Source organism: Rhamphochromis longiceps, linkage group LG16 (genome assembly GCF_057381845.1).
Source record: "Rhamphochromis longiceps isolate RC_006_pf linkage group LG16, R_longiceps_female_GT1.1, whole genome shotgun sequence".
Classification (NCBI taxonomy): Eukaryota; Metazoa; Chordata; class Actinopteri; order Cichliformes; family Cichlidae; genus Rhamphochromis; species Rhamphochromis longiceps.
The window spans coordinates 25,080,241-25,101,646 of record NC_140572.1 but is presented as its reverse complement, the minus strand read 5'-3'; the positions used below and the strand labels follow the sequence as shown (position 1 = coordinate 25,101,646).

The window sequence follows — 21,406 nt, the reverse complement described above, 5'->3', positions numbered from 1 at the left end:
ACTCCTAAAATGTAAGTGGGTTAAATTGAATTTGGATAAATGAAATATGAGCTCAATAGAGTCGGAAAATGAAAGCTTAAAATTGTGAAGTCGTTAATATGCGCCTCTGTAAAGATTCATATTTTTGTCAAATTTAAAAATCCAAATCCAATTAAAATGGGCCCGCCTTTACGAATATTTCATCTTTTAATGCAACGACTTACTCCCTTAGCTTGAACTAAATATCTCATCGCATCCTGTCACGTTTTTTTTTAAACAGGATGATAACAGAAATTATTATTATTGTGGTGTCCTTATAAAAAACGTTTGGTTTTTTTTGCGCAATCGAGCCTGAGCGCTGATCGCAACAGCTTCCACAAAACTGAGAATTCAGTGAAGAAGTTATGAGAAAATGCATCATTTCTCGTGTGCCTCGCTCTCTCTTGGGGATTGGAAAAGTCTGAATTTGAAGAATAAATTTCAGAGAAAGTGTTTAGCAAAGGATCGATTTAAAAGTTTTATTTGTAAACATTAAATATTTCTTTCTCTCTAAAGTTTTTTGAATTCGGCACCAAATGCGTCACAGAAATTGTAAGTACACCATGATGCCAAAGATGTAGGCCTATATCACACACTCATGGACCTCTTCATATAAGATGGGATTTTTCAGTTCCAAAACGTGTTAAATTATAACTAGCTAGACGCTTATAAGACATAAAACATAGACAACGTGCTCAGCATGAAACTTGGATGGTTTGAAATCGTTTAAATTGCACCATGCTTAGTGTAGCTCTTGGCAATAGAAATAATAAATATATAGAAACGTTTATATTCAACAGCAACAATACTTACAGCACATACAAACAAGGAATGTCTGACAGTTTTACAAACACCATGGGTCCCTCATTTTCTATACAGATGAAATATTTTTCCACATATGCGTCATACATAAAAGGAGTGCCATAACTACGAATCAGTATCAAATCTAGCAGACTACATAGTGTCCGGTATATATTATATATAGACATCACCTCAGCAAGTGCCTATAAAAGAAAAAGGAAAAGGGGTGGGAGGGGGAAAAAAAAGAAACTAAATCATGCGTTGTCTTTTCTGGATGCTTTTGGGATCCTGTCAGAAACACATAGGCACGAGTCAAAAGAGAAAAGAAAATTAAATATTTTCATTATAACAAACTTTTTACACATGTTATAAACCGATGCATTGGAGGCATCACATAATCTATCATAATATACAGTGTGTGTGCGTGGGTTTATATATTTCTATATAAATGGAATATATTACATCTGAGTATGCTGAATCAGTAGAGCCGAGGTTAAACAAACAGTAAATGATTGCAAGACCAAGTTAAATTTGATGACAGTTTGTCCACCGGAGAGCATTAACCAGTGATAATTCAGTTGTTTGGCACAAACAAAAGAGAGAAAAGGGGAAAAAAATCAAGGCCCGCACAGCCATTAGACTTTGTCTTTTTTTTCCCTCGTGTTACTTTTTCACGAATTCATATTCATAATGTGGTTGTTCTGTTAGCATATGGAGCTTGCAAATATTCAGAAATAACAACTTTAAAAATCGGTCAAGTCTGACACAAATAGTCTTTTGGAAGTTCTTTGAGGTTCGCCATTGAGTCAGACTCAGAAAGGTAGGGTGTCGAGGAAAAGTTTGTCAATTATTGCTGGCGGAGGGACTAGGTCCTCTAGCTTTAGGTAAAAGATACGCTGCAGACCTTGGGTACAGAGTGTGCGCAGTTCTGGGAGCTTTCCTAAGAGTTTTGACAAGTAGTTGGGACGATTCAAGCCGCCGCCATTGAATGTCACTTGATCTTTGAGGCAGTTGACGATCTTGTTTTGGAGATCCTCGACTCTCTTGGGTTCCTTAAGTCCGTGTCGCTCTGAAAAATACAATTAACAAAGAAAAAACAGGCACGGATAAATAATCTATGATACGTCAACCCTCTCATTTTTCATAAGCGTTGTGAACCATCCAGTGTTCATAAATGCACCGTCGCCTTTACTCACCTGTTACCATGGCCAGTGCTGCGATGCAGGAAAAAGCTGAGATGTCTATATTCATACTCTGCAAGTTGGAAGAAAACTCCACGATGGCGTCTACCCACTCTCCAAATCCACGGACGCACTGTAGTCTGTGTAAAACCACTCCATTACAAAAAATAAGCTTTCCTTCCACTGGGTTGGACCTGCAGTTATTAACAAAATGTCATTAATTATGCTTGGTAATAAATGTGGATTCAAGAGCCTTCTAATTATTGGGCGGCTAATAAAGCCAAAAGCAATGAAGCTTGAAGGAGGGACTGATGATTATCTAAAGCCTAAATTGTTTTATTTAGTAATTACTCAGTCTCACCTGTATGCCAGCCGTAGGACAAAAAGTTCAAGGAAGGCGGATTCAAAGAGGAGATCTTGATCTTGCTTCGGTAGATCAGAAAAGCCAGGGATCTTCTCCGCCCAGCCTCGGATGATCTCCATGGAGCCCGTCAGGAGATCATAGAACTGCTGGATATGCTGAGTGTTGTCTCCAGTCATTTGGTAGTCAGGGTTAGCCTGGAACTGGAATTTAATTTAAACAGCGCCTTAATGAGGTCCTTTAAAATATATAATCCGTGAAATTGCAAATGCCCATTTCCAAGAAGGAGAGAAAGATTTTTTTTAACCGTTGAATTCATGTCTCCTTTTTTATTAAGTTCTGCATCTCAGTGCAGCTCACTTAAAATGTGTCACATTAAAAGGCTGGCAAAGTTTGGAATTCAGCGATGTATTACAGAAAACTTTCAGGGTAATAAATTTAGTCCTAATGCAGGACTAAATTAAAGGGGTCGCCAGTCTCGTTTTATCTGCTTTCTCTGAATAATATTTAACTCTTTTTTTTTTTTCAAATGTTCTGCGAGTGTGTGACTTTTTATTTCTGGGATTATTAGAGTCACTTACTCTGGAGTAGTCCAAAGCGGACATGGAGGGATTGGAGTCCACATGGGCCCTAACAAGTGCGCTTATGAGGCTGACCGGCGGCGAGGGAGGGGAAGGCTCTTGGGGACTTTTGGGTTTGGATGGTAGGCGTCCTCTTCGACCTTTTAGATTATCCGTTCGGACAACTGCAAAATATATAAAGATATGTGATTTAGATAAATCATCAATATACAAACTCCAGCTGGTGTGCGTAAATACCTATTAGTGGATAAATTCACAACCCAGTACTGCATTACGCACGTTTCCCAGTGTGTCAGATGAAAAATATTAACCACCGGGACAGAAATAATTGAATGCATAGCCCAAACGTACCTTCTCTCACCATTCCGACGACAAGGCACTTCTGGAAACGGCAGAACTGGCAACGGTTTCTTCGGCGTTTGTCAACAGGACAGTTTTTATTTGCTAAACACACGTATTTTGCATTTTTCTGTACGGTGCGCTGAAAAGAGAGAGAGAGAGAAAAAAAAAAACACACAGTCAACTTTCGGGCCCATTTCCAAGGTTACACAATTCTGACGCACAACTTGAAGGGGAAATGCAAGGATGAAAACAATATAATATAATTCATATTTAATGTTTTGAATTGTGCTGTATGACCCAATAATAATAAGAGAAGCTCAGCAAATACGCATTAGTGGTGTTGGTTATTATTTCTTTTCATTCGATGTCACGTCTGTGTGGACAAGTATGACTGCCATGTGGTTCTTTTTTGTGTGCGCACTCACACTTGTATTAAAGTCGGGTTTAGTGTTATTGTGTTGCCTTTGATTTATTTGGTTTTTAAGTAACTGAGCAGCATTTAACACACTGCGCTGTGAATAATAATGACAGAATGTCTCGCTGACGTAAAAAACAGTAACACGCATTCATTGTCGCTGTCATTTCAGCCCACCTTGAAAAATCCTTTGCAACCCTCGCAGGTTCTCACTCCATAATGTTGGCAGGCTGCGTTGTCCCCACATACCGCACACAGACCTTCGTTTGACGGAGATCCTCGGGACGGGGGCGATGGCACTTGGCTGTCCATCAGCTGGTGCCCGTGGCTGAGCTGCAGCGAGTGAGGAAAGGCCAGGCCAGACTGTTTCCGTATAGCGCTGGGCACCGCAAAACTCTGGCCGTCCGGGCCGCGGTGTGCGCCCGGGTTGTCGTGGTTCATGGACACGTGCAGCGGCCCGTCGAACCGCATCTGACAGCTGGAAACAGGAGTACCGGGCGGGGACTGTTTGAACGAGAAGAGCGAAAGCCTTGACACCGGATTCTTGCGCTGGTCTATCATATGAGACGTGGCCGCAACATAGTTCTGGTGGAAACTGTGGAGGGAGCCAGGGTCCTCCCACATGTGATTAGGCTGAACCTGGAAGTTTGGCGTACTTGGGGCGTGAGGCGAGGAGGGTTTGAAATACATAGGCCCAGAGTGAGCCATCATTTCCTCAGACTGGGGTGGCAGGTGGCTCTGCTGATGGTAACTGTGCATCTGAATGTCCTCCACTTTGATAGAGGACTGCTCTCCGGAGTGGGGCATCTGATAGAGACAGGGCGGTTTAACGTCGTAACTGGTGTTATAGTTGTCCATGAATGTACTGAAACTTGGTAGAGAAGTAGTAGCTGTGATCTCAGTGTTGGTCAAGTCCATGCTAAACTTAACAAATTCGGGTGTTAAGAAGTCGCAGCTGTATTCTCCTGCGGTGTGGTAGCTGTAGCTCTGGGAAGCTGGACTGGCTCCTTGAGGTGATGATCCATACTGAGCCTGAACGCAGGGCATGGCTGAAAACCAGACGGGTGCAAACAAATTAGAATTTTTCACATAAATGTTTAAACTGAGAGGGAAAGTTTTATATATCAATTTAAAATTATATGAAATGTCCACAGCAAAAACTACACTAATTTAAACAAGTGTGGGATTTCAGGTAAAAATAAAACTTTAACACATAAATGTTTCACATCCTACCTCAAGTCTTCTGACAGTTTTCCGGTGACACTTGAAATGGGTAATGTCAGGAGCTGTTGTGTGGGTGTCGGGATAGAAGAATGCGACTCTGTTCTGGTTCTTCCCCTAATAAAACACAAAGGTTTGGAGTTACTAGATTATACAATAAAACAATCTCTCTAAAAGGAGAGATCACACATTGGTTAAGCATAAGTCTATTTGTGCGCAAACCATACCCCGTTTCCAAACGTGCAGAGCATGTTACAACATTTTATTCAGTGTTCTAATGAATATGAACAACATGCTATAGAAACCAAACCACAAGTATTTCTTTTCTTTTGTTAATAAGATGCTGGTTCGACGTGAACAGACCAACTTTGCGCACTTGACACTAGTAAAAACTTGTCTAAAAAGCAGAAAGCTGAAATGTGGCATTAAATGACAGTCACATCTGAATAGTCTCAGTCAAACTTAATTGCGTGTAATTTCAATTTAAGGATAGAAAAAAAGACTTAGATTAAAAAAAAGATTTCAATGCCTCGGAGAAGCCGGACAGGACGAGCGAATTCGGAGATTATGTTGCAAGAAAAGAATGAATGAATCTTACCTCTTTCACATCAGGATCGTGACTTTCTGTCCATGCGATAAGCATGTAGGTGGTATTCATCAATTTTAGTAAAAGCTCCAAATCACGAGCGTAGGTACAAGCAATGCCAAGCAGGGAAGTGAGTCCGCGCACCAACAGCGACACGAGCTTCGACTATCCAGTCTGGCCAATGTGGCTTTGTTTATGTGAGCTCTAGATACCCTGGCCCACGTGTTTCAGTGCGCAACGTCATCGGCGTCGACATCGACGCGGACCAATCTCCTCGGGAGCTTTCTCAAGCCCCAATTTTTCTGGTGAGTATGTTTGTCTTGTGGTATGTGTTCTGTGTTGCTTCCCACATGGACATTAGCAGAGATGTAGTGGAGGATAAACCCACCTAAACTCAGTTCAGACACCTTGGTGTTTGCACAGGCCTTACGTCATGCTTGTTTTAAGCTGACACGAGTCTATGTGATATGATTTCGATGTATTTGCCACAAATCTCTAAAGTAAATGATGCACGTTTCCGATGGACTGGTGCTGTCACTGTTGTTTTCCTCACTGTTCTGGCATGCGGGAATAGCATTTACAATCGGGGAAAGTTCATTTACTACCATGCACTACTCCAAAAGAAATGAAGGTACACTCCAAGGTTGCAGCAGGCCAATATGTAGCCAAGTGTGCGGTGTATTTTTGTGGCATTAAAACAAACGTACACACACCCCTAAGTGGAAACACGTCTCCTTACTAGCACTGAGTTTATGCATGGCCTGGTTGTCGGTATTTGAATGTGAAATTAAGATGAGTGTACACCGGGACACATATAAGGCACAGTTATGTCACAACGTCACAATGCTAGACTCACTGTAGTTGTATGAAATAGCCCTAATGAAGCAGGGGTCAATATTATTCTTTGTTATCTTCTGACAGGATTTCTGTAGGCTATTTCAATTGTGTTCCAAATTTAGACCTCAGATGGGGTGGGGTCTGCGAGGTGGGCTGCCTATTCATAGCGCTGGTAGCGCGCGTGTGTGTGCGCGCGAGAGAGAGAGCGCTTCTGTAGGAGGAAGGGGGGATAATTAGCGGGCCTGTAGCCAGTTGTCATGGGGGACCCAAAACAGGGAAACGTGATAGCAGCGCGCAGAATAAGAGTGACGCAGAAAACGCTCAAGTTGACGCGGTCGCCAAAATAATCTGCTGGCCTTATTGTTCTGCAGCGATGGAATAACTGATCTTCGCCTAATCTTACACCAACACCTTGTAGCCAGTCGAGTTGGCCTAAATCTTTCTAGATGTACGCAGGCTTGGGAACCAGGCCCAAGAGAGCGAGCAGAAAGTGCATTCGCAGAGATGTGGCTCCACACGCTACAGCAGGATCTCGCCGCATGCAGCATCATATGTTATTGCTGTTGGACTGCTGCTTTATTACATGAACCACAGAACAACCATCAGTCTTGAAGCTGTTTTATGTACTGCCCCGTACTCACAGCACACACAATAAGAGTGCGCAAGAAGAGGGGTGGGGGAAAGAAAACTGTATATCATGGTTACACTCACCTCTAGAGGACACTATTGTTCGCCAGCCATACATCACAAAGCTGCTGTTTCTTACAATTAACCTTTTAATTAACCTAACCCCATTAAGACTGTGTGGTCACGCCCAGTCGTTTTCAGGTGGACTGTAAGACGGGATTTGTAAATTACAGTTTCCCCACACTGAACTGTGGATATCCGGAAGTAAAATATTGTTCGACTTGCATAGATTATGGCGCTTTTCACATTGTACTGACCCAGTCTTGTGTCATCATGATTTCGGCTCATTAAACAACAGTTATCCTACAGCCATGTAAATATATTTACATAAAGTGGAATATGTGACCAACCTCCACAAAAAACACAAAAACTATTTTGACTTAAAACGCTGATGACAGGACGCCGCTTGGTTTTTATTGACTGGTAACAATTTTCCATTTAAAATTAAGCTCGGTTAGCGTTTAATTGGCCGTTTTACCGAAGAGTAATTAACTTCCTATTTATGTGCACAGTTAATTGGCAGTCTGATGTGAATCTAACGGGTTAGTTGTAATCATACGGAAGATTATATGTTTAGGTTTGTTTGTAGAAATGCCAGAATGTGTAGCTTTGACTCTCTCTCTCTCTCTCTTTTATCACCGTGGGAGCCCCCATTATTAATTTCTCCCCGGGTGCAATCGACAACTCTGTGGGAAATGCGTTTTATTAGTAGAAGAGACACTCTCGTCATCTCAAGGTCAAAGGATACCATATGAGTCTCAGTTACAGTGAGACCAGGGTCTGCCAGCTCCCCGGGCATTCGACCCTGAGTGCGAGGAGGGATGCGAACAGTGAGCCCCACTTGATTCGCTGGTCTCCATCATGAGTGTGGTTGTTATTAGCAACAGGCCCAGCGCAAAGAAACTTCTGAGTCAATTTTTTTGTTTTAATTCCTTTTGACAAGTCGGTTCAAATTAACGTCTTTACCTCCAGCAAGTATTCTTCACTATTTTTTTTGGGCGATTTGATATAGTCTATTCCTTTTCCCCTTCTCTGGAGATGTAATGTTCACATATAGTAGATGGATTTCAGGTATGGACCAAACTGACCATGTGGTGCAGTCTTCTCAGATACTGTGCAGCTCCATTTGACACATTTTAAGAGCTTTATTAACAACATTTGCATTTCAATATAATACATTACAGCTTTGCTGCTGTGATTGGTTAATAAAGAGGATTAAAAAAAGTGGTCATTTTCAGTAGTGAAATATGTGTTCAGATACCTGCAAAAGAAGTACATGGCATTTTAGCACAATGAAAAGTACAGGCTACTCTTCTACAAGTGTTTAACAAGTGAAGCATTTATGTGAAGCGGAAGGAAACAAAGTGCATTTACTAAAGTACTGTAGTAAAATTCTGACTTACATGCATACTTATTTCTTACTGCCAGCTGCAGTGGAGAACACTGTACTGTTTTACTGCACAACATTTACAGGTCAGCTATAATAAAAGATTTAACAGAAGAAGATTTTTCATGCAAAACAAGGTCAGCTCTCAAATACGATTATGTGTTCTAATTTAAGCAGCAAAATAAAATATAGGGACAATAGGTACAATTATCATCAATATCAGCAGTTTTGTTCAATACTTTCTTGGTCATGGAATAACTTAATTGGACTGAACATTTTTTTTTACCTTTTTTGTGCTCTTTTTACTTAAGAATCAACACTTCCTGAGCTGTTTGTAACATGCAAATGACACTTTTGTTGTAGATGGTTATTGCTTTGGCATAAGTCGTCCCACATTTACCATTTAACAAGATGAATTTCTTTTGCTTCTTAGCAATCATATTAGATATGACATATGTTTGTTTATGAAATAACCTACAGAATAACAACACCGTTTCCCTCTAACACTATGCAGCATGTGAAGTTGCAGAAAATTGTGAAAACTCCATGAAACACCACTTTCTCATTATTGTATTGAGCACATAAGCTACTCAAATTAAGAATAAGTGGGAACTGAGAAAGAGGCTTCCACTTCTTAAAGAACTAATCGTCGCTCCATCTTTAAATTGCATTGTCTTTTTTTGTGAAATTGGATTTAAATTAGAAAAGAAGTTGCGCCGTTCTCCTTAAACTGCAGCCTAGATAGTTTGCAAAATCTCCCGGTCGCTTCTACAAACCTCATTTCATCTCAAAGCACTGGCAGGTATCAAACTTTCTGAGAATTGAACAGCCAGACCCTGAAGGCATCCCTTTGCTCAGTGTCTTCTTTCCATTTCTAGATTCCCACTTTACAAGCTTAAATGTCTACTTAATATGCTTTAATGCCTGCTCTTTAGAGCCAGGGTGCACTTCATCACTTTTATACACCTTTATATAACACACTGTTAACTAGCAATGCCTTATGGAACAGCTTGTCTTGCAGCTGGAAGGCTCCTCCATGGCATGATGGAGGTACCTGTTCACCATTCACAATGAGACAGTAAAATGGGAATAGAAGCCTCTGCATACTGCTGCTGTCTATATCAGTCAACGATGAATATTCATGAATCACAGTGTCATGACATGCTCTGTAATTGGCAGCAACATTAGTAATGACACTGCTGGTATCAATTCCCTGCATATTCATGTGGTGGGGCAATATTTCCTCGTGGTGCTGGGTTTTTTTTCTTTTTTTTCAATCCTCCTGAAAGTGAAAATGTATTCCGAAGCTGCAGGTGTCCCTGGTTTCACAATCAATTGCTGGCTGGATTGTGCCCCAGTGAAAATCAGACAAACCATTAGTTTCTTTGTCAGTTTCTTTGATTATTAATATATCTGAATTATGAAAGGTTGAGAGGACGCTAAATATTGTAAAGTGAATTTCTTTCTAATAGTTATGAATGTGGACCTTAAAGACTCCTATATACCATGTCAGTGCCACTGGCTATTGGACTTTTAAAAGATCATTGATATAAAGCGTTGATTACTCTTGCCTTAAAAGTAACAAACCCAGATCATTTATTTTTGTAGATCACTAATAAGCATATGCGCTCTGCTTCAAACAATTTTTTATTCCATCCGATCCGTTTGAGGTTTGATTAGATTTTACAGTTTTCACAGGCACGCTCCTCCGATAGGCCAGACAGTGCGGCAGATTTCTTTGTGTACTGGAATTTGCTGCGATTCCATTTCGGCCCCACCAAAGTGTCCTAGAATGGATAATGAGGGAATTGGATAAAGCTTTGCATAAGCTGGAAGGCTTTCCCCTCTAAGTAGCTGGAGGAGAGGATTTTTCCTCTCATGGGTTCAGTTTGCCATGAACCGTCCAAACTGTGTTGTGAGGAGGCAGACCTGTTTCTCCACAAACAGGAAAGGCTGCATTAGTCATGTATCGAGTGATAAAGAAGTATTCAGATCACTGTGGAAGAAAAAGTAAAAATACCATTATCAGTTAACAAGTACAATGTATATTTTTAGTCTTACTACTAAGCGAATGTATCTCTGTATATGAGTCTCTCTGCATTTCTCCATGACTGTTCATCACATTTGGTGGATGTATTCCTGAGGAACAAAAGAAATGCGGTGTTGAGCTTGAAGATTTTTTAGTTCAGTGTGCACGAAGCATTTAGCATTTAAATCTCATAACCGCGCACTCTACCTCTTTAAATTGCCTGAGTCTCAGCACAACATCTCAGATACATGCACAACATGTGGGAAACACTGAAAATGTGGCATCGTATCATCAAACCACTCACCGCTGCACTGTGTAAGTTTGTGACCACTTTAGTGTGTCATTATTAACTATCAGCTATAGTTTTTCTTTTAAATTATATTTTGTTTGTTTTTCAAAGTGAACACAGTTATGTATTGAACAAGCACTTATGAGTAACAAAAAAGTAGCAAGCTAAGTTTCTATATACAGATAATTGAGACATCTATTTTTCACCAAGAAGACAACCCCACTGTGGGTTAAATACCTGGGACTCATTTGAGAACAGAGGAAGACTCTGATTTCATAAATAAGTCCAGTTGGTTTCTTTTTGAGCACATAAATTATTATAACCTGGATGATGGAAAACCTGCAAAGACATTCAGATGCTGTTTTTTTTTTATGTCAAATATTTGGGAACTAACTATCCACCCATCTACCTGTCCAGTTCAGGGGCTCTGGAGCCTATACTAACTGTCATAGGGAAAAAGGTGAGACAGACCCCAGGAGAGATTTCCAGTATATTGAAGAGCTAACACTAACTATGTATTATATTTTACAAGTTTATGGAGTGTTTTATGTACAGGTAATAAGAAACTATGACTGTAAAGTCTGCATAGTGGAATAAAAATATCATTTCTCCTGTTAAAGCAGGCAGATTACAAGTCCCTCACATTTCTTTTTAAATACAGTAATTGTGTAAATGTACTTAATTACTTTCTACCATTGCACATTTCTTTTATTAAGACTTTGGAGTTTGTGCAACCTAAGAAAAGTTCCAATCCATAAATTCCATGTGCAATTTACCTACCACACAACGCCTGCAGTATGCAGTTTGTTTAAGCAATGGATTGCTTAGGCCACTGTACACCGCAAAGCTCGTTGCTGATTTTTCTTCTTTTTTTTCTGTTGCTCACCAACTGAGCTGTATCTGGGCATTACAGGAGGAGGTAGCAGTAATGGGAACCGCTGTCAGTGCAAGGAGGCGGCTTGTTTTCATTTTATGGCCCTACTGCACTGACAGAATAGAGAAAAAAAAACGTGAGATTCAGTGTTGCAAAGCAATGAGTAGTGTTGTTAACAAAGTCTTATTAGTATAAAAAGGATGCTTCAGATTGCGTTTGTTGAATAAAATTTCAACGTGGATTTAAAGACGGTACTTGTAACTTAATTTCACTCGGTGTTGCACAGACCTTAAACGTGTTCATTAACAACAAGTGACTAAGCAAAAGTTAGTTTCCATTCTGTTCACTATTACCTGCTGCATATTATTTCTAACAAATGGTTGATGGTGCCTCCATAATGTGGACGTGTCTCACAGTTGCAGTGAACTTGAGAGCGAATGCCATTTGTCTTCTTCTGCTTTGCTTATTTTAGATAATCCAGCTCTATCATCATCATCATCATCATCAGTCTTGCAATTAGTCAAGTTTGCTTGTCTCAGCGTTGTCCGTCTGCTCGCCACATGCAGATTCTGTGATTAATCTCGAAAGACACTATTTTGAAATGTTATTGGGAGTGGAATATAAATAAGCATGTGATGTATTGTTTTTTATTGTTTGATGGTGTCTGACAGCTTTGTCACAGAAAATACATGGCTTCTTTTTCCTAAATCCATCACAAGGAATATAAAGACATATGCATAATAATGAAACACATTTATTAATGTGTACTGTCCCCTGGAGTCATATGACAATGAAATGGATGGCTGGATTTCTTTTGCATGGATGCTATAGGCCTGAGTGTTGCATGTGAAGGTGGCTGAACAGGTAAAAGGGGGACTGAACAGATAGAAGAAGAACCCCATCGAGAGGACTCAGGGGAATCAGAGGGATGAGATAAAATCCAACAAGTGATTGTTTAAGGGGTCCTAACTGCTCATTACAACCTCATAGTCAGATTGATTTACCCTTTTTTAAAATTCTGAATGTATTTGCATAAGTTTCTGTATGCCGTAAAAAGTGCTGCTATATACTTTTACATTTTTTCTTATTGTAAGAAAAAGCTTTAAAAATCCTTTAAATATCTTTACAATCATTGATCTGACTGCAATTCTAGTGTTACAATAAACCAGCCTAAAAAATGCATAAAAGCAGGATTACCCCTAATAATAATAATAATCTCTATCACAAGTCTGCCTTGAAATAGGTGTGCTATATGTTTATGCAAAGCCTGGAAAGGCTCATAGCCGTATTAAAAACACATCAACAGGTCAAACAGTTCATTTGGGTGACATATACATTTGGACACTGGGGATAATTTTAAATTAAACCCATGCACACCATCCTGCCCCTGTAAGTAAATTTTAAGAGACAGTATTGAGGTGTAAACAGCACAGGTGTGTTTGTTTTTAAATCTGGGATTTATTGACACTGAGAAAAAAAACAGGAAAATCCCACCTTATCCTGGTTCCCAATGTTTTCTGGTCCAACTTCTTTAGTAAAAAAAAGAAGAAAAAATCCAATTTTCCCTCGTGTACAGGGATCTGTATCGGGGTTTTACAGGCAAAAGTAATAAAAACAAATAAATCCCAGTTTTTTCTTACAGTACCAGCACAATATTTTCTGTGAGGAGCTTTCCGAAAGGATTTTTCATGGCAGAGTCTTGTTCAGCCTCTGTTTGCAACTGCAAATGGGTATTCTCCATCCTGATGTTGCATAACCTCCTTGCCATTGTGGTGGAGCTGCTTTCCAAGCTGCCTCTCTGGGGCTTCCTCTGTAAGATGCTTCACATGTCTGCTAGAAAGTGTAGAGCAGCAGTACGTTTGAACTGGAAGGATTTCTCCCCTTCACATGTCTACGGGCTTTAGTCCAGTCACCAAAAAAAGAAATGAAAACTCTTTTGTTCTCTTCCAGTAAGGGCGTGCATCCTCATGTGGTTACCATTACATACCAAATCAATTATCTATGCTGCTGGTGAGAGGCTTCTTAAATATGTTTTGCCCCTTTATTTGCCCTGGTTGTCTATTGGCAGTGAAGAGGGGGGTTTCAAACCCTTTCTTCTAATCCTCAGTTATTCTTCCTTTCTTCTTTTCAAAACTGGGATTTATCGACCATCTGGGACAGCAAAGAAGCTTCTAATGGGCAAAGCAAAGAGCGATTTCACTGTTAAAAATGCTATGAAAGTCATATGACTTCCTTCGGTGTTTAAAAACATGCATATGTTCTCTAGGTTTCTTTTTTTTTTTTAAAGTTTTGTTCTTTTTAAATGTGGTCTCAGAATATGCGGTTGCTCTTTGTGCTTCATGCTGTCATAGTGGTAGAAATGATTGTTGTTTTTAACCAATGGAATATGTATGGCCCCACAATATTGTTCTCGTCATGAATATTACAGTGGAAAGTTGTGCATATGCGAATAGCATCTTGATCCATTCTAAAGATTTGGGACAGTAAGTATCCAAATGTTGATGTGTTTCCTTGGCTCCCATTGTCAGATCTCAAAACTGCCCCTGTGCAGGGAGACGGTTTCTCATCAGGCACTAGCAGCCGGAGCACCAAGCTCATTCACGGAGGAGTCCGATATCTACAGAAAGCCATCATGAAATTGGATTACAAACAGGTAAATGCTTCATTTTTTCTCCGCAGCTGACACTTATCCGCAGAATTCCTGGTCCCTCTGGTCATATTGCTTTATTTACCCCCCTATGTTCATTTTTCATTCACGGGAAGCAGTGACATGTTTGCCTTGAATGACTGCCTGCCTGGAATTTTCTGAAGTTGTTTTAAAGGATTCTTACAACTTAGCAGACCTCTGTTGCTATCACACTGTAAATTAATTCGGGAAATTATCTCTCAGTAATAGGTGAAACAAGGCTTATGTACCCTCTTTTGCTATAAGTTGTTTAAGACGAGTCACCCAGGTTCAAAGTAAAATGTCACAATTTTCTGTTACGTTTCAGTCTTTGCGATATCTCATTATTCTAAGCCTGTGTTTTCTTTAGGAGCCTTATTTTGTTATCTGTATGAACATATGAGGATGCTGGAGGTGAGCAGCAGAAGAGACCAATTAGTGTGATTGGAGGAAACACAGCTGCCTAGTCAGCAGCTCAACAGTAAAATGCAGCCTGTGCTACACAGGGCAAATTAAAGCAACGGTATTTGGGAGCCGGTAGCTTGAACCTTCAGCTTGTATATTTACCCTTAAAACATATGATCTTATCCAGTTTTTCCAAAAAGACTGTGCACCAAAAAAGGTGATATTATTTTGTTAAAGGAATAACTTTTCTGATAACAGTGAACTGCCATAAATCACTGATGTCATCAGATGAAATACTTGCCCATGTGTTGTTTCATCTACTTCTTCCAAATAAATTACATTAAATTAAGGTTATGATTAAAATTTGATGAAACTATTCAATTAATTAATTTTTAAGCAAACATGATCAAGACTGATCAAAACAAAGACGGTAAACCTTTCCCTCAATAAAGCCGTGGAGTCGAAAAGATGTAGAAGTTCGGCCGATTGGAAGAAAACTTTATAGTCACCTTTGGGTTTGAAGGCTCATTGAAGTGTAAGGTAAAGGAAGAGTAGACCATGGCATCTCTGCTCCATCTCGCCTTTGCTCTCTCTCAGACTTGGTTGAACTCAGAGGCCTTGATTTGATTGGTGCAGCCTTGAATCATAAGCTTTAATTGCACCTGACATTTAAAGCTTCTCTCTGGTATTTAAAGCAGTGTACAGGTGTGGTTCATTACTGAGAGGGGGATAGGAGATTTTCTGATTTCTCTTTCATTGCCGGGCCGTGGCACCTTCTTAACTCATCATGCTGCCTGTCACCATCGCCGAACACCTCCCTCGTTTGCACAAAGCCATACCTAGCCCAACTAACATCAGTCAAAGAGTTCAAGACTATGATAAAATGAAGTCTTTTTTTAGTGCTGTCCTAGAGGAAAATGCAGACAGAGGGGATAAAAGAATGTGACTATGTAGTAACAAGTCATCCTCGGCACATATCAGCCATGGAAATGCTTTATTTTTTCCACTAATGCTGCAAGGTGCTGATTCTCTTAATCCACCAGACTCAAGACAGACAAGCTGTGGGAGCCACTGTTTATTGCTCAAAGCCTCTAATCATGAAATCTTTCTTTGAGCAGTATATAGTGTGCTGTGCACATTACTATGCACTGTTAAAGTGTATGCATCACTTTCACTTGTAATGTTAAAAATTATAGCACTTATCACAGCTGGAGATGCTGATAGCAGCAATCTGACTGCAAATTGTAGAACCCTAAGTCTGTCCTGTTTTATGTGCTTTAAAAAGTTATTTTTTTCTTGTCTTATGAGAAAAACAAGTTTGTAGAAAACACATTTAAGAATTCAACTTTGATAACAACTGATTTTCTGTATTAGCAGTAAAAAAAAAATAAAATTATTTTACACATATATACATGGTGCTAAATTGTATGTTGTGCAGTAACATTCATTTTAAGTAGTGCAGCATACAGCGGATGTTTTTATTCGTTTGTGTGTAATATAGTTAAATATATTGTGTTTTACACAGCTGTGTAATTGCTGTCTATGTGAGCGTAAACAAATTAGAAACAACATTTTAAAAAAAACAAACCAAAAAAAAAGCAGAAAATAGCCAGTAGCCATCGCGTTCCTACCAGTCCCAGGATCCATCTATCTCCGGGCTATATGTGCCTGGTGTTGGCATCAGAAAAACAAAGCATATGTTGATTGTTAGCCAGGGTGTACATAGCATGTCCCATTCACTCAAGGTCTCCCTTGTAGCTTCAAACTCCCAACTTTGTTTCTCTAGGCTATCTGTCAGACTTCATTTAGCATTTGAGGATATGTGGATTCCCATGTACTGCAAAAAGGCAACATACTTCTGAGGGAATATGGCCACTATCTGAGCAGTGATCTGTCAACCTTATTCATTTAGCAGAAGTAAGTAGGAGAGGGGGGTATTTTACATGAGCTATTTATATTTGTTCAGTTTTATACCAGTGTGTTTTTCTTCTTTTACCTCTAGAAAGCAGAGAATCTGAAATGCATCAGAGTATTTACTTAATAACTGTTTATAATAATTGTTATGTTAATACGATTTAATTTAGCCATAGTGTTTATCATAGAGACTCTTTTTCTTTGATCACAAACATTACACCATTTACATGTATTTTAATTTTTCCTCGAGCTGTCTTTTCCACCTCTTTTCCCATAAACAACTGGGTACATTATGGCAGTGACATTTTCTGTCCTGACCTTCTTCAATGGGGATTGGGTTTTGACTGCTTGGGTTCATCTCCCCGGGATTTTTCAAGCCATCATTGCCAGATAGTTTCAACAAATAGACATTCCTTACCCTAAGAAAATGTTGTATTGGCAAAAATATAATTTAGTACGAAATGATTTTTTTTTTACTTCATACACATAAATCACATGGACAAGGGATCGTAAACTCTAACCATTCAGCAGCAAGAGTTTTTCAAATATTTAAAAGCGGTGCTTCACCTTTGCTTTTTTCATAAAAATCCGACTAGTCAACAGCAGCACGAGTATTTAAAATATTATATTACCGTGCCTAATAATTTTCACATTTCTGGTGTGTGTTGAAACTTTTTTTCTCCCATATTACGGAAATATTTTTCTCTTGTTGTCTGCTCAACTCTGCCCTTCTTCTTTCTGCTAAAGGAGTAATTGACAAAAGAATCTGGGATAATAACTCTATCTCCTGCTGTACCTGTAACAATTTAATTGGACAAGTCAGCCCAGCCAAGCATCTCTGGCTCTATGACTGGAAGACATGAAATTCATTGTCATTATTGTCCCTGTCATTTTGCAGCATTTTGTCCAGCCGCAGAGTTGCTCTCACTCCACTGAGTTTTGTACCTCCAGGAGGCTGGAACGACTGGTGGTGTGAGCCGAGCGGAAGTAGGGGCACGATGGGAGGGAGGGAACAAGAAAGAGGGCGGGGGTGGGCTCCTGTCCTCCAGGGAGCTTTGATGCTCATTTAGCTCTCCTCTGTCGTTCGGCCATTTGGGCTTTTAATTGCTGATGATAATAATTATCATCATCATTATTGTTATCATCTTCACTGTGCCGGGTTATCATACCCATGCTATGCCGCTCATTCATAAATCCTGGTTCCGTGATCTTACTAATCCTTGAATTCCTGACATTTAGTGTAGTATTAATTCTCCTGTTTCTTTACCCAGTGCCAATCTGTGACAGGCCCCACAACAGAGAGCTGTGAATCACGGGTTCAAAGGTCACTACAAGGCTCAGCAATCATCGAGGATCAGACGCTGCCTACCGGTGCCAAACCTCTCTCAAGTCTTAGCCGCTTGTGTGTGTGCATGCGTGTGCATGCGTGTGCTCATACACCACCAGTGGCATAAGTTTGCTAACCACATACTATAATGGTCACATTCACCCTACAGAGATGAAGAAGTGGATTCTATGGTCTTCCTAATACATCATGGCAGGGTGCATACTCTTGTATGTAATTCATTCTAAAATGTGGCCTTTAAATCTGTTGTTGTTGGGTCTTTTTTTTCTTTTTTCTTTTTTTTACTTTTTCCCTTCATTTTATTTATTTATTTTCCGTAGTGAGGGAATGGCTTCCAGCATGCTGTAGCATTAAGCAGAGCCCACCAGCTAGCTAGCCTCAAGTCGCTCAAACGTAAAATAAATCAGGGCACAAAGGACCCTGCTCATTCCTGCAAAGTAGCAACATTTTCCCTGGCCAACAATGAGGACTTGAACTTCCTTGGCAATAACAAATAGAAAGAAAGTCACCCGAGACACCAACATTAAAAGTGATTAATCATCTCTATTCTCTCTTTACTTTTGAACCAAGGGATTGTCCAGCAATAAATCTTCAAAGATGTACATAAGAATCACTTCCTAATGAAACTGGGCTTTGTTCATTTGTCACCTTTTAGACCCTTTCATTTAAATTACAAAACTTGTGACCTTGTGACTCTGAATATAGATCTCTGGTATTTTAGAGCTGAAGAGGGATTAATCCATAAATCTTGATACTTGATTTCTCTCTTCATTAAAAGGATTCTGCCAACGGATCTTCTTCTAGAAAGGAAGATCAGCCGCTGTCAAGATTTGTTTACCGTCATATTGACATATTGAAAAATGTGATTATTAGGAGGAGACGTGACCGTTTTCACTGATCACTGCTCTCTTTTAAAATGAAGCCTGCTGAAGTTGTGCACACAAAACTATTAAAGTAATCTTAATGAAATGTTCAAAAGACAGGAATAACTATTATGTACTACACAAGAGGCACACTCTCAAACAACCATTTTTTTTTTGCTCCTCAGCACTCTTTGTATATTCAAGGCATCAGTGCATCTATTCCTTGCATTCCCTTCCTTTTCCCGAGGAGCGGTTACCCTTCCCAGCGTAGGAGAGGAGAGGGGAGGGGCTGCCGGGGCCCCACACTCAGGCCAAAGGGCCACTGTGGCTTTAAGTGTGCTCCTTGTGTGGCCAGAGCAGCAATCGCACTGATGCAAAGTGACAGGGACAGATGTGACATATCGGTTCCGACACACTTCCATACCACCAGTCACAGGCTTGGGGTGACTCACATCCCCCTGCTCTGGTCCTGTCCCCCCGCTGCAGGACAACACAACGATGCTTGAATGAACCTCGCCATCGCCCTCACTGCTGCCAGGTATGGGGCTGCCATAGCCAATTACACTGAAGTGGTGCACCTACTGGAGTGGGCAGACCCTCAGACGGGGAAGGAGAGGGTCTGCGGAGCACACTGCAGGGATGTGATCACAGGTAAATCCAACAAAAGCCGCTTCCTTCCTTCCTGCCTCACTCTATTCCCACTCTCTCTAGCCCTCACAACAGGGTTCCTCCCAGCGCCTCTTACTCAGTGCTAGTTTGCACATAGTCATTGCACATCTAATGCAGGGGCTTTTAATATTTTATAAGCGTTTTATGGTGTAGAGGACTGCTTCAGATCTTGTAGGGAGGAACATAAGACAGAATTAGCGTACTCCAAATGGCCTTACTTACCTTTTAAATGTCATGCATAGGGCTGGCTTTGGAAGAATAAAGCAGTTAAGGGTAAAAGATGGTATTCTGAAACATTTCATGAATAACCAAGATTTGAGGATCTCAACACATGACCACCCCCTGATGTTTTAAAAGATGGAAGTGTGCTCTTGGAGGAGATGTCTCACTTTAATAATGTGAGAGGAGGGCCTCACATAGGGAGGGCTCAGACTGAAAGGATAATAAAAACAGTTTTGTCGTCAGTTCTTTTTTCTTTGTCTTTTATTTTTTCTTCTTTTTTTTCTCGCTCACAGAGATATGAATTTCTGGCTTGTGAACGCAGTCATTCCTGGTCTTTTCTTCGCTTCTCTTAGCAGTGGCAGCATCACGCATCAAATTTTTAAAGGTAGTTTGTCATTCAGCTTGTTGCCAAAACAGATCATTTGCTATCCTCATGGTATCTTTTGATATGCATCCCATTATATACTGTAGCTCGTCAACATCAAGCATCACATTAACAAACATTTCCCTTCCACAATTTCAAAAGACCCTCAGTCACTGCCACTGAGCTACTCTGTGACACAAAGAGGCAAGAGGGAAATTAGGTATGTCTGTTTCCTATTAATTACAATCCTGGGAAGTCTCCCATGGACACACTCGAGCCACTCTATTACGGAGAGAGGGGGGCGTTCGCTGATAAATTAATAATCCGGCTTGTCACCAGCCACAGATGAATAGCCCCTGGTGATTGATGCTGTTTTCTTTCATAGGGCAGGAATTTGATGTCAGAGCCAAATGTGTTATCAATGCCACGGGACCTTTTACGGACGCGCTGTGGAAAATGGATGATCAGAAGAACCCCGACATCTGTCAGCCCAGTGCCGGGGTGCACATCGTCATCCCGGCTATTACAGGTAACTAACGGTGGACCCCTACGTCTCTGTCACTATCCTCCTGTATCACCTGCTCCTCAGCACTGCCGTCTCATCAGTTCATTAGTTAGCTGCAGTAGAAACTCCTCAGCCTCTGGCCACAACAGCCAGGCTCTGTCTGGCTGCTCTGCCTGTATGTCTAGCTCAGAGCAGGTGTTTAGTCCAAATGGGAACTTCAGCTCGGGAGTGTCACAGCTTCATGTAATCACTGTGTTAACTGCAAGAGAAGACTTACCTTTCTCTTCAAACATCATCTATTCTTGCTGAGATTGCATCTCAATTTTTGATTGGATTCCTTTCTCTTTTGGGTCGGACTGAGATTCCTGCTTTCTTGTTGATGCATGTTATTTGTGTTGGTAAGGAATGAAGGCTACTCCTGTGACACAGCCTTCCCCCTCAGCTATTCCTGTGTTAAATTGAGTCAGTGCCATGTGCATGTGTTTTAAACAGGGCAATATGTGTACCCTGCGTTGAGGCTACGGGAGCAGCGACTGGAATTGAAACCAGCTGAATTAATCTCCTGGAAACAGCACTGACAGGAGCCTGATTATGGGGTGTCCCTTCAACCAGCCCGGCCCGCTTGTGCCCTCCCCTCTCCAGCAGACCAAAGGTTAATGCAGTCTCCTTGTTTGTTCCCCTCCCTAGCCGCTCGCCCTCTCATGCACACAACACTCATGCACCTCCAGACTTGACAGCATAAAACTCCAAGACGCCGTCGCATCATCTTCTATCTGACCTGGGGAGCGGATGCCCAAACACACCATCGCATAGCAAGTCATCTCTGGAGAGGATATCAGTGTCTG

General features: G+C 40.7%; 1 protein-coding gene across 1 annotated transcript; it reads right to left on the bottom strand.

The window, feature by feature from the left end:
• Positions 1 to 530: 530 nt before the first annotated feature.
• On the bottom strand, positions 531 to 5,666 carry nr4a2a (nuclear receptor subfamily 4, group A, member 2a). The gene is made up of 8 exons (XM_085384024.1): positions 5,519 to 5,666; positions 4,933 to 5,037; positions 3,877 to 4,748; positions 3,294 to 3,423; positions 2,943 to 3,106; positions 2,362 to 2,564; positions 2,016 to 2,194; positions 531 to 1,888 (listed from the first exon to the last, which is right to left on the bottom strand). The coding sequence occupies exons 3-8, from the start codon at positions 4,744 to 4,746 to the stop codon at positions 1,632 to 1,634; spliced, it is 1,803 nt and encodes a 600-aa protein (XP_085240150.1). The 5' UTR covers positions 4,747 to 4,748; positions 4,933 to 5,037; positions 5,519 to 5,666; the 3' UTR covers positions 531 to 1,631.
• Positions 5,667 to 21,406: the final 15,740 nt, after the last annotated feature.